Source organism: Antedon bifida, chromosome 9 (assembly GCF_963402885.1).
Source record: "Antedon bifida chromosome 9, ecAntBifi1.1, whole genome shotgun sequence".
Classification (NCBI taxonomy): domain Eukaryota; kingdom Metazoa; phylum Echinodermata; class Crinoidea; order Comatulida; family Antedonidae; genus Antedon; species Antedon bifida.
In genome coordinates this window covers 12,016,255-12,030,950 of record NC_136234.1, presented here as the reverse complement: position 1 = coordinate 12,030,950, position 14,696 = coordinate 12,016,255, and the positions used below count along the sequence as shown (strand labels likewise).

Below are 14,696 nucleotides of genomic sequence, written 5' to 3'. Positions count from 1 at the left end.
TGTTACAAATATATTATATAAATTACAGAATAGTTTTATTTTAAATATGTTGATTATCAATTGTAGGCATTTGGATGTTCTAACTTTTAAACATCTTGCATCCAAAACTGATAGTGATAGCATTGTATCCCAACCAGATTTATTCGTTTGTGGAATACACTACCGGTCAATATTACAGACGCCTTTGTTTGCGGAAGTTGGGTACAATTTAAAAACATGTTAATGGACCACTTTAAAAACACTATGCCTCTTTAATGTATATAATCATAGTATTAATATTACATATTTATATTGTTTTATTGTATGCTTTGAGTGCTGGTGTGGCATGCCTTATGGCGACAGTGGTCCTTCGACCTCTTTTGCCACTCCTTGGCACACTCAAAGTTTATGTATTGTTTTAATGTTGCTAAAATTAATAAAATAAGATAAATAAACAATGTAAGTCCATGTCTTACTTGTTTGCCACACATCACAGCTGCAGTTTACAGTGCATTAATGCGCCTGCTCCAACTTCCAGCCATGGTAACGCGCTCAGCGCGTGATTGTTGCCATTGTATACGTATCGCGTTAGTATAGTAACTACAGCATACAAACCTCTTAAAGCAAACAAACTTACACTGTCTTGTAATTTCTCTGACAATATTTCAACAAAATTTATAATGGATTCACGAAAAAACAAACGGTAAGTTACTAAATTATAGTCTAAATGAAATTTCAATCGCATGTAAAGATAGATAATAGATTTTTGTTTTGAAACATTTTTTGAACGATGTTTTGTATCAATGTTTTTTTGGCCTAGGTACACACGCCAATATAATATAGGCCTACATACATAACCGTATTTAGTTATTTGTACCGAAATCATTTAGACCAATATCATAGTTTATAAATCCATGTTTTCTTCTCAGATTTTCAGATCTTTGATGGGCATCCTTCAGATGTCGCTTCTGGGTCTGCCTTGATGTCATCTAAAATAGGATTCTCCCGCCACGAAGGTAAAACACATGTCTCCCAAATCAGGTTAATGTAGGCTATTACTTATGGATATGATCTGAGATGGAGTCAAACCATGCTTTAGTTTAAATGAGTTGAAATGAAACAAATAACTTATATTTTACTTTGCAGATTCAATCAAGGATACAAGAAAGCCTCAAAGAAAGAAGCAGCACGAGAGAAGTCTTCTGGATATGGTTGAACTTTCTGGTAAATCTAGTCCTCTATTTAAAAGACTACATAGAGGCAACTCGGCTGCAAGCTGTCAAAAGATGGGCAACCGCTACACTTCTGACACAAGAAAAAAACTTTCAGATGGAAGCGTCGGACGTAGGACTACTACCTTATTTCCAACCATCCAATCAGGAAGCAGGCCATCGCTTGATAATGCTGCTATTGGAAGACGTTCCTCGAATAGCATTGGTCGTCAGACAGCAACGGACAAGAAAGCTGCGAGGAAGCAACCACCAAATGGGCGACTAACAAACAGGCCACAATTGACTGATTGCAACTCGTCTTCCCAGTGAAGACGAACATACTAGTTTGACATTACCATCAATAAATGCCACAGGAAAAACGGGAAAACCCTCAAAAGTAGCACCAAGACCACCAGACATGAGAGGACCACAAAATCAGAGCAGCAGTTTACGTCGACATTACAAAGGATCTAGGCAATAGACAAACCATACAACAGTGGTATAGGAATTCATAGTATCAGAGACTGTTTTAATGATTTAAATTTAATTGATAGAAAGTTACTCTCATGATGAATTGACTCCGAAAACGTGGTATAACCCAGAGCCAAATTTCGTTCCAATGATCATGGCAGCGAGCTGAGTACTGTCACAGAATAAACTAAATGTATTCATATGTAGAGTGTATTCCAATTCCTAATTAAGCATAGTCTAACTTCGCATGATGACAGTGGATGAAAGCGACCATTCACAAGCTTTGATGATCCGAATGAAAGGAAATATGTATGGGCACCACGTGATCAAAATAATACTTTCAAGAAACATGATTGCATAATAAAGATCTGAATTAATATGAAATTATTTGTAATTAATAAAATGTTATACACAAGATAAACTACATTCTCGATTTTTTTATTTTTAGAAATTTGTTTTGGTTAGATGAATTCAGAGAAATTAATATATGGCAGCAGGTACGCTTAAAAATCAACATTGTATGATTATAATCAATTCTTTATTGACTCTCACCGTACGTTACAGTATTGTCATAGAAAACAAATTAAATAGCACAGAACGAAAGCAAACGAAAATGTTTACACAAAAATTAAAGTAAAAAATATATATACAAATATACGTAAATCCAAAGGCAAATTACTGAAAAAAATGACAATGCTGTGGGTATCAGTGGCTGGATCTCAATGGAGATACAAAAAAAAAGCGAAAAGCTAAATCAAAACGATAAAGTAAACAGCCAGCTTTCGGGCAACACTAGCCCTTCATCAGTGCAAGTGAGGGAATTTGGATAAAGTCATAGCATATGAGTTGGCAAGTGCTGCCTGGGTAGACAGGAATAAAAGAAATATAACAATAGAAACAGCGTGTTGAATACAACTATACGTATATATATATATACTGGCTCAGCTTATATTATATTGTGCCAGTTCTGCGGTACATTTCATTTCGAAACCTGAGCTGCACTGACGAGATCTATATAAGATCGAAACAGTACTGTCTACAGATTGGATATATATATAATATTATATACATCATGTATGAATAATGGATCGATAGGTTAATATATTTAAATTAGGGCAGAGTGAAATTTCATTCTTCCCTGATTTAAATAGATTTTACACATTAATATAGCCTGTTTTGAGAATTAAGAAATTAAGAATTAATGCATTTTGAAATATTGCCACGCGAAAACCAATTTACGAATTTAGATATGTTCAGTAGGCCTTAAATATTTGTGTATTTTGTTTGCGCTTTCGTTAAAAATCAAGACATTTGTGAAAAAAAAATTATTGAGTATTTTGAGAATCCACCCGATAAAAAATCATTTTGAATAAACGCCCACCCCCTCCCCCTCCCTTCGAATAACCCCCAGTTTTTACTGTATTTTATAACTTCTAGATATTAATTGTGTTGTACTTATTTATATTTAGCGGGTATTTATTTGATTGTACATATTACACCCAAAACAATAAACGTCTTCCCCAAATAAACGCCTCCCTCGAATAGCCCTACCTTCTAAAAACCCTCCTTAGCAATACAGGCCACGAGGAGTTTATTCGAATGAATACGGTATTAAGAAAATAAGTGAAAACGGTAAATATATTTGAGAACACAGTGTATTAATGCGCATGATCAAATATCTCTTTAGCAACGCACGTAGCGCACGACTGTATACGTGAATAGCGTTAGCAACAACATACTATACAAACTGCATTATAATCATAGGCATAAGTCATACAACATTTACATCGAAACTAGGCCTAGACACTATCCTATTAAAAGTAGATTTTGTATCTTGAAATAAAACCAGTATTTTCTAATTTCAAACTAATTTATCCTCTCTAAATTTAATTCTATTTTATAAATTTTTAAATTTGTTTTAATGTAACAAAATTCACACACTCAATTGTATGATCGTGTAAAAAAGCAAGCACACACGATCATTACATTAGATATTGATCGATGGAAGCTGTATTTAATATCAAATAAATAGCAGTTAGGCCTAGTCGGTATGATAATTATACTCATAGCAACATACTACCGTACTGTATTATTATCGTTTGCTAATCGGTTATTTATTTAATTGTAATTAAACACTAACTCATATTCATATAATTATTTTCCCCGTTATTTTGACAGTGGATATTAATACTTGGAGGCAATATACATGTTTCTTAACATTTTCAACATTTTGTAACATTTTCGGTAGGTTGGTCGGTTGGTAAACACTAACTCATATTCATATTTTTTCTTTAATTTGTCACTGGATATTCATACTTGGAGGCAAATATAAATGTTTTAAAAAAATGTTGAACATTTTTTAACATGTTCAGCAATTTCGGTCTGTTAGTCGGTCGGTGAACACTAACTCGTATTCATATTTCTTTCGTTTTTTTAGTAGCTCACTATGTCGGTCAGTCGGTCGGTGTAAACACAAACTCATATTCATATTTTTCGTTATTTTGACAGTGGATAATAATACTTGGAGGCAATATACATGTTTCTTAACATTTTCAAAATTTGTTAACATTTTCAGCAATTTCGGTTGGTCGGTCGGTCGGTCGGTCGGTCGGTAAACACTAACTCATATTCATATTTTTTCGTTATTTTGACAGAGTGGATATTAATACTTGGAGGCAAATATAAATGTTTTTAATTTAATTATTTATTTATTTTAATCGCATGCAAACGCGACTCTATAGCTCAGTATGTCGATCGGTCGGTAGGTCGGTCGGTCTGACACTAACATGTATATGGCCTTGTTTATTTATAACAATGTAAGTTCATGTCATAATTGTTTGCCACACATCACAGCTGCAGATTATAGTGCATTAATGCGCATGCTCCAACTTCCAGCCATGGTAACGCGCGCAGCGCGTGATTGTTGCCATTGTATACGTATCGCGTTAGTATAGTAACTACAGCATACAAACCTCTAAAAGCAAACAAACTTACACTGTCTTACAATTTCTCCGAAAATATTTCAGCAGAATTTACTAATGGATTCACGAAAAAACAAACGGTAAGTTACTAAATTATAGTCTAAATGAAATTTCAATCGCATGTATAATAAATAGATAAAAGATTTGTGTTTTTAAACATTTTTTGAACGATGTTTTGTATCAATGTTTTTTTAGCCTAGGTACACGACAATTCAATATAGGCCTACATACATAACCGTATTTAGTTATTTGTACCGACATCATTTAGACCAATATTATAGTTTATAAATCCATGTTTTCTTATATAGATTATCTGACGATCGTAGATATAGATCAAACACAGACTTTCAGATCTTTGATGTGCATCCTTCAGATGTGGCTTCTGGGTCTGACTTGATGTCATCTAAAATAGGATTCTCTAACCATGAAGGTAAAACACATGTCTCTCAATTAAGAATCTTGAAGGCTACCACTAATGGGTATCAGATGGAGTCAAATCAGTCTACCATGCTCTAGGTTAAATGTGTTGAAATGAAAAAAGACCTATTTATATTTTTACTTTGCAGATTCAATCAAGGATACAAGAAAGCCTCAAAGAAAGAAGCAGCACGAGAGAAGTCTTCTGGATATGGTTGAACTTTCTGGTAAATCTAGTCCTCTATTTAAAAGACTACATAGAGGCAACTCGGCTGCAACCTGTCAAAAGATGGGCAACCGCTACACTTCTGACACAAGAAAAAAACTTTCAGATGGAAGCGTCGGACGTAGGACTACTACCTTATTTCCAACCATCCAATCAAGAAGCAGGCCATCGCTTGATAATGCTGCTATTGGAAGACGTTCCTCGAATAGCATTGGTCGTCAGACAGCAACAGACAAGAAAGCTGCGAGGAAGCAACCACAAAATGGGCGACTAACAAACAGGCCACAACTGAGCCCACCACGGCTGATTGCAACTCGTCTTCCCAGTGACGACGAACATACTAGTTTGACATTACCATCAATAAATGCCACAGGAAAAATGGCAAAACCCTCAAAAGTAGAACCAAGACCACCAGACATGAGAGGACCACAAAATCAGAGCAGCAGTTTACGTCGAAATTACAAAGGATCTAGGCAATAGACAAACCGTACAACAGTGGTATAGGAATTCATAGTATCAGAGACTGTTTTAATGATTTAAATGAATTGATTAATAGTTACTCTCTCAAGATGTACACGAGAGCGTAGTGAAACCCATAGCCAAGTTTCGTTCCAATGATCATGCCAGCGAGCTGAGTACTGTCACAAAATAAACTAAAATAATGTATTGATAAGTAGAGTGATCCTAATTAAGCATAGGCCTAGTCTAACTCGCATGATGACAGTTGGTACTTTGATGATTCGACTGAAAGGAAACATGTATGGGCTCCACGTGATCAAAATAATACTTTCGACACATGATTGAATACTTTTTTAAAGGTCTGAATTAATATGAAATTATTTGAAAATAAAATGTTACACACAAGATAAACTACATTCTCGATTATTTATTTTTAGAAATTTGTTTTGATTAGATGTATTCAGATAATATAATGACAGCAGGGAGGTAAGCATACAACTCAACATTGTATGAATGATGGATCGATAGGTTAATATATTTAAATCAGGGCAGAGTAAAATTTCAATCTTCCCTGATTTAAATAGATTTTACACAATAATATAGCCTGTTTTGAATTATAAAAGAATTTATGCATTTTGAAATATTGCCATGCGACAACCAATTTACGTATTTCGATTCTAAAATTAATGTTCAGACGGCCTTAAATATTTGTGTATTTTGTTTGCGCTTTTGTTGAAAATCAAGAAAGTTGTGAAAACAATTTTTTATTGAGTATTTCGAGATTTTACCCCCATAGAACATCATTTTGAATAAACGCCCACCTCCCCTCCCTTCGAATAACCCCCAGTTTTTACTGTATTTTATAACTTCTCGATATTAATTGTGTTGTATTTATTCATATCTAGGGGGTATTTATTTGATTGTACATATTACACCAAAAAAAAATAAACGCCTTCCCCGAATAAAACGCCTCCCTCGAATAGCCCTACCCTCTAAAAACCCTCCTTAGCAATACACGCCCCTGGGAGTTTATTCGAATGAATATTAAGAAAATAAGTGAAAACGGTAGGTATATTTGAGAACACAATGTATGAGCATGATCAAATATCTCTTTAGCAACGCACGTAGCGCACGACTGTATACGTGAATAGCGTTAGCAACATACTATACAAACTGCATTATAATCATAGGCAATTATACTATAGTTTCTCGGAATTAATTCTAACAAAATATACAATTGAATCACGAAAAAACAAACGGTAAGTATTTATTTTGTATTGATTTTCATTCTATCTCATTCCGATAGAATTCATAAGTCATACAACATTTACATCGAAACTAGGCATAACCCCTATCCTATTAAAAGTAGATTTTGTATCTTGAAATGAAACCTGTATTTTCTACTTTCAAACTAATTTATCCTCTCTAAATTTAATGCTATTTTGTTTAACTAATTATACATTTTTAAATTTGTTTTAATGTAACAAAATTTACACACTCCATTGTATGATCGTGTAAAAAAGCAAGCATACACGATCTTTACATTAGATATTGATCGATGGAATCTGTATTATATCAAATAAATAACAGTTAGTCGGTATGATAATTATACTCATAGCAACATCCGTACTGTATCGTTTGCTAATCGGTTATTTATTTAATTGAAACTCATATTCATATTTTTTCCCCGTTATTTTGATAGTGGATATTAATACTTGGAGGCAAATATAATGAATGTTTTTTAACATTTTTCAACATTTTTTTACATCTTCAGCAACTTCGGTAGGTTGGTCGGTCGGTCGGTAAACACTAAACTCATATTCATATTTTTTTTTAATTTGACACTGGATATTAATACTTGGAGGCCAACATAAGTGTTTAAAACAATTGTTAAGCATTTTCAGCAGTTTCGGTCGGTTGGTCGGTCGGTAAACACTAAACTCATATTCATATATTTTCTTTAATTTGATACTGGATAGTAATACTTGGAGGCAAATATAAATGTTTAAAAAAATGTTTTTTTTTCGGTCTGTTAGTCGTTCGGTAAATACTAACTCATATTCATATTTCTTTCGTTTTTTTTAGTAGCTCACTATTTCGGTCAGTCGATCGGTGTAAACACAAACTCATATTCATATTTTTTCGTTATTTTGACAGTGGATATTAATACTTGGAGGCAAATATAAATGTTTTTAAAATTTGTTCAACATTTTTTAACATTTTCACAATTTCGGTTGGTCGGTCGGTAAACACTAACTCATATTCATGTTTTTTCGTTATTTTGACAGTGGATATTAATACGTGGAGGCAAATATAAATGTTTTTAATTTAATTATTTATTTAATTTAATCGCGTGCAAACGCTACTTTATAGCTAACTATGTCAATCGGTTGGTAGGTCGGTCGGTCGGTAAACACTGACTCAAATTTGCACACGCGACTGCAGCCATGTATATGGTCTTGTTTATTTATAACAATGTAAGTTCATGTCATACTTGTTTGCCACACAACACAGCTGCAGATTACAGTGCATTAATGCGCATGCTCCAACTTCCAGCCATGGTAACGCGCACAGCGCGTGATTATTGCCATTGTATACGTATCGCGTTAGTATAGTAACTACAGCATACAAACCTCTAAAAGCAAACAAACTTACACTGTCTTACAATTTCTCCGAAAATAATTCAGCAGAATTTACTAATGGATTCACGAAAAAACAAACGGTAAGTTACTAAATTATAGTCTAAATGAAATTTCAATAGCATATATAATAAATAGATAAAAGATTTGTGTTTGAAACATTTTTTGAACGATGTTTTGTATCAATGTTTTTTGGCCTAGGCCTAGGTACACACGCCAATATAATATAGGCCTACATACATAACCGTATTTTTTGTTACTTGTACCGAAATCATTTTGACCAATATTATAGTTTATAAATCCATGTTTTCTTATATAGATTATCTGACGATCGTAGATATAGATCAAACACAGATTTTCAGATCTTTGATGTGCATCCTTCAGATGTCGCTTCTGGGTCTGACTTGATGTCATCTAAAATAGGATTCTCTAACCATGAAGGTAAAACACATGTCTCTCAATTAAGAATCATGTAGGCTACCACTAATGGGTATCAGGTGGTTTTAAACCAGTCTACCATTCTGTAGGTTAAATGTGTTGAAATAAAAAAAGACTTATTTATATTTTTACTTTGTAGATTTAATCAAGGGTACAAGAAAGCCTCAAAGAAAGAAGCAGCACGAGAGAAGTCTTTTGGATATGGTTGAACTTGCTGGTAAATCTAGTCCTCTATTTAAAAGACTCCATAGAGGCAACTCTAGCCTAACGACTGCCAACTGTCAAAAGATGGGCAATCACTACACTTCTGATACAAGAAAAAAACTTTCAGATGGAAGCGTCGGACGTACTGCTACCTCATTTTCAACCATCCAGTCAGGAAGCAAGCCATCGCTTGATAATGCTGCTATTAGAAGATGTTCCTCGAATAACATTGGTCGACAGACGGCAACAGACAAGAAAGCTTCGAGGAAGCAACCACCAAATGGACGACTAACGAATAGGCCACAACTGAGCCCACCACGGCTGATTGCAACTCGTCTTCCCAGCGACGACGAACATACTACTAGTTTGACATTACCATCAATAAATGCCACAGGAAAATTGGCAATGGCAAAACCCCCAAAAGTAGCACCATGACCACCAGACATGACACGACCTCAAAATCAGAGCAGCAGTTTACGTCGAAATTACAAAGGATCTAGGCAATAGACAAACCAAACAGTGGTATAGGAATTCATAATATCAGAAACTGTTTTAATGATTTAAATCTAATTGATAGAAAGTTACTCTCAAGATGTATATACTCCGAGAACGTGGTGAAACCCAGAGCCAAGTTTCGTTCCAATGATCATGGCAGCGACCTGAGTACTGCCACAGAATAAACTAAATGTATTCATATGTAGAGTGTATTCCAATTCTTAATTAAGCATAGTCTAACTTCGCTTGATGATAGTGGATTAAAGCGACAATTCACATGAAATGAAAGGAAACATGTATGGGCACCACGTGATCAAAATAATACTTTCAAGACACATAATTGCAGAATTGTTTAACCGTCTGAATTAACATGAAATTATTTTAAAATAAAATTTTATACACAAGATAAATTACTCTCGATTTTGTATTGTTAGAAATTTGTTTAGGTTAGAAGAATTTAGAGAAATTGATATATGACAGCAGTTAAAGGATACAACTCATTCTTGTATGAATAATGCAATAATAATAGCCATATAGATGGCTGCAGTCGCGTGCTCAAGTTAGTGTTAACCGACCGACCGACATAGTAAGGTGCAGAGACTAAAAAACAAAAGAACTAGAGTGGTTACGGGATTCTCTTTATATCTGTGAGACCGTGCATGTGAGGTGACAGGACTGATACTTTCGTCAATGGATGCTAATGAACTCAGAGACGAACATATTTACTCATAATTCGAAATATAAGAAATCAACTTGTTAACCTCTTGGTTGAAATGATAATGGATAAGACATTAAATGATTGTCATTCTTTCCTTTATTAATCTCATTTTCACAATTTACAAATACAATGCATACCATTATGATATACTATTTATTTATATTTTTCTCATTCATCATTAAAAAATCTAATTTAGTTTTATATGGAACACATGATTTGGCCTATTATAATAGTACGATAAAGTCAACATTACGTTTTCTACTTTCATTTTGTAATAAAATAAAACTGATTACACAGTCTGGTGTCAATGCACCGATATTGGTCACAATAAATTTAAAACCGATGCATTTTCCTTGGTGTAACTGTTTGTGAACACAGTTCCATCTGTTTTAAATAATAATAGGTAATGTTTATTATAAAGCAATTGTTATGCTAATGCTACTGATTTTGGTATGTGACGTCATTAAACTACTAATGAATAATGACTATTATTATATATTACAGTAGGTTATTTATTTTTACATTTTCGTCCTTTTGGATGATAAATCTCCATAGATGCTACAGGGATACACAGAGGTTAATACTTTCCAGTTAGTTAGGCCCTATAACAAATGATAATCACATTTTCATGTACTGCATCCCTCTCAAGCTCAATGCCATCTGTTTGACGCCATTGATTTTGCTACTGTCATTATTGTAGTTTATTATTCATGCATTTGATAATCTTGTTTTCGTTTATTGCCTAATTTCATTGGTCTATTATAACGATTGTGTTATGGTTGTATTACAATAACAGTATCACGGGTTAGAAATCATTTAGCATTATTGTGACGAATTGCAATGTACGAACGCAACAGTTCCTGATTTGGAAGCTACAATTTAAGAGGAACTAGACATTGATTGTGCTATTCTGCATATCACTACCTTTAAGAATATACGGTAAGTAGCTTCAGACTCTGCTAAACTGTTTCTCAACTAAGCTGTAATTAAATGTGGTACTAGTGGTAGCGTAGTTTGAGTACATAGATCTCTCTCCAATTAAAGACCTCTCCGATTAAAGACCCCTTCCGATTAAATACCCCTCTTATTAAAGGCTCCTCCAATTAAAGACCCCTCCGATTAGACCCCTCCAATTAAAGGCTCCTCCAATTAAAGACCCTTGCGATTAAAGACCCCTCTTATTAAAGGCTCCTCCAATTAAAGACCCCTCCGATTAGACCCCTCCAATTAAAGGCTCCTCCAATTAAAGACCCCTCCGATTAAAGACCCCTCCGATTAAAGGCTCCTCCAATTAAAGACCCCTCCGATTAAATACCCCTCTGATTAAAGGCTCCTTCAATTGAAGACCCCTCCGACTAAAGGCTTCTCCAATTAAAGACCCCTGCGATTATAGACCCCTCTGATTAAAAGCTCCTCCAATTAAAGACCCCTCCGATTAAAGACCACTCCAATTAAAGACCCCTCCGATTAAAGACCCCTCCGATTAAAGACCCCTCCAATTAAAGACCCCTCCGATTAAAGGCTCCTCCAATTAAAGAACACTACCGCTTTTGCCATTCCCTCCAATCACAGATCCCTCTAATTAGAGACCAAAGACCACGATTTGGGGGGCCCAATTGACATTTTTTCTTCAAATTGTTCATTCAATTAAACTGTTTGATTACACTTTTAAAATTATGTATTTTTAGCGTAGAATAGCCATAGAAAAATGAAAATTAAATGGACAGAAAACCTTCGGGGAGCAAGCATTTAATTTCCCCATAAATAGGGTAATTTAAATACTATTTTCAGTGCCGGTCTTTGTTGAAGGGATTATGATTAGAAACCAAAGCTATATACCATCTCTAAAGACCACTGAAACATGGGTCCCATCCCAAAATTGGTCTTTAGTTGGAGATTTTTAAAGGTTCGAAAGTATATATTACATTTTGAACTGAAAATGAAATTTTAAACTGTAAAAGGTATTTAGACAGTCGACGCTAACCGAATTTGATGATGATGAACCGATTTAATGTGTTTATATTCGTGTAATATAGTGTTGATTCGAACAGGCCTATTTCCGCGGTAATCATTTTCGCGATTTGGCATATTAGGAAAAGTTGTACAAAATAACGGCGATATACCCGGGATCGCTGTAAATCCAAGGCAATCTAACAGGGCACTGGGCTCGCCTTGCCTACAGAGGAACTCGTAACAGTCCTTTGATCCTGGCTACGAAAAATACAAACAGTACTGTACTAGCCTATGTACATAATTATTATCCACGGCGCGCGATTGCCTTGACAAAAGAAGCAATATACGTACGTTCGTCGTTGCTATCATTTATCATACTAATAAGTTTTTTTTTTTGCACGCGGGTATTGCTTAAGTATATGTTTCCCGATGTTTACCAGAGGCACTATTAAAGTTGCCTATTTAATAATTAATTTGTCTACCATTGCATTTTAGTCTTTATGTTAGGCCTACAATGCCATTGTTGATGTACTGACGTTTGGTTGGCTAAATCATTAACGATCGTACGGCAGTTTAGTATGGGTTTACAAATGGTCAGATTCGGAAGATTAAATCTCGATTGGGAAGTTTTCTTTCTCACAAATTGTCATCGTTTTTATTAATTTGTTCTCCTAATATTTTGTCTTGCAGACAAACATTATATTTGCAAAAATGACACGTCATATAAGTAAGTTTGACAACTTCAAATCTGAGCTCAGCAAGCATTATGCTGGTGAAAAATACAAGTTGTTGACATTTTGCCTATTCGAACATCTAAAACAAGAAGATCTTACTGAAGGAAAATCTATAGGACATATTCTATTTAACAAACTCGATAACACTGGTGGCACTGGTGTAATCACACCTAATGATGTCAACCTTTTGTTGGAGATTACACAACTAACAGGTCCGAAGGATGCCGAAGATCTTGTAATTCAGTACATAGAAGACAACAATATTCAAAATTTGGCTACTGAAAAAAATAAATTATCATCCAATCGAAAACAGCTGTTTAGGGCCGTGACCCAAGCTGACCCAGATGCTCTATTGAAAGTTACTGCTTTTTATCGACTAGAACATCATAAATATACCAACCTATGGGATGTAGTATTCAAACTTGAGACCGAACTACATTTATCAGACATAAAGACGTTTGCAGCACTTCTGGGAAGACTCGCAGAGAAAGAAATACTAAGTACCGGTAAGTTTTTTTTCCTCTTGATTTAATTGTTGTTAAGTATTATTGTTTGTAATTTTAATTAATATACAATTGGTTTTGTAAATAGAGGATTTAACACAAAAAAAGAATACTTTGTATTAATGTTTAGTAATCAGAAAACAAAAATACTAATTGAATGTTAATGTTTACTAATGGTATGACACTAAAGATTAAGATTATGATATTATTGAGAGGAAATAACTGAAAAAAGGTAGAAAATATTTAGAAATTATGTAATGAAACATTGAATGAATAAAGGTGGTGGTAAACCACAAAAGATAACAAAAAAGAAGTACAAATCCAATTTTCAAAAACCAGAATTAACGAGATTAAGGAAGATTACGTTAATGACTTTCTGCAGGTTCATATAGAACATCATGATAAAGGAACTTACGATTATTTGTGAATGTAAACCTAGTTAATAATGTTACTGATCGTATTTAGCATAGTCATGATGACTATCACATTGTTTTGTGATAATCTTTTTGAGTTTAGTAGCTTTAGAAATCGCATCAGTTTTTGACATTCGAATATTTTTTTATGAACAAGTCAAATTTATTATTATCTTCTGTTTTGCCTGATGCAATGATTTAACATAATTCTGCGAAGTAAATAAGTGCTTACAATTACTGTTTAGAAATGATGTTATGCTTAGACAATAAATACGCAACACATTTTACTCGGCACCGTTACATTTATTCATTCGTTGTTCACAACCTCCTGCCTGAACTCCCTCACTTTACAAATACCTCGTCTATTTACACCAACCCACAACATACGTGGCAGACCCTACAAAAATTGACCCCTGACAGTCGATTTTGAATAAACTGTTTTAATTTCATTGCTAACAGATATTCTGCGTAAGACAACGATACTTCCTCGGGATAATTCAGGTATGTACACATACTGTTTATGTTGACATTGGTAACATACCATCACACTATAATAATAATAGATAAAATAGATTGAACCTGTGTCATTTAACAAATAATGAAGGCCAACATACATATTGATTGTAACCATACAGTATCCAGACTAGTATATTCAGCAACTATAACATTTATGTTAGTAAATATATTTTAAAAAACTCATTGATATTGTTTAACAAAGTTTAAAGACATGAGAGTTTTATTTTTTATAAAATATTGAGGAAACACCATAATACATTTTTTCTATCCAGTGAACCAATTAATATTATTTTAAATAAAAGTAAGCATTTACCGTGAATCTTTGATACAAAATTATTC

The 14,696-nt window shown here is 34.0% G+C and overlaps 2 protein-coding genes across 2 annotated transcripts; both read left to right on the top strand.

The window, feature by feature from the left end:
- The first annotated feature begins 4,615 nt into the window (after positions 1-4,615).
- Positions 4,616-5,765, top strand: LOC144852957 (uncharacterized). The gene is made up of 3 exons (XM_078711012.1): positions 4,616-4,722; positions 4,951-5,072; positions 5,209-5,765. The coding sequence occupies exons 1-3, from the start codon at positions 4,700-4,702 to the stop codon at positions 5,763-5,765; spliced, it is 702 nt and encodes a 233-aa protein (XP_078567138.1). The 5' UTR covers positions 4,616-4,699.
- Positions 5,766-8,443: 2,678 nt separating this feature from the next.
- LOC144852956 (uncharacterized) lies at positions 8,444-9,719 on the top strand. Its single transcript, XM_078711011.1, has 3 exons — positions 8,444-8,466; positions 8,703-8,824; positions 8,961-9,719. Exons 1-3 carry the CDS (start codon positions 8,444-8,446, stop codon positions 9,458-9,460), a joined length of 645 nt encoding a protein of 214 aa, XP_078567137.1. The 3' UTR covers positions 9,461-9,719.
- The last annotated feature ends 4,977 nt before the right edge of the window (positions 9,720-14,696 follow it).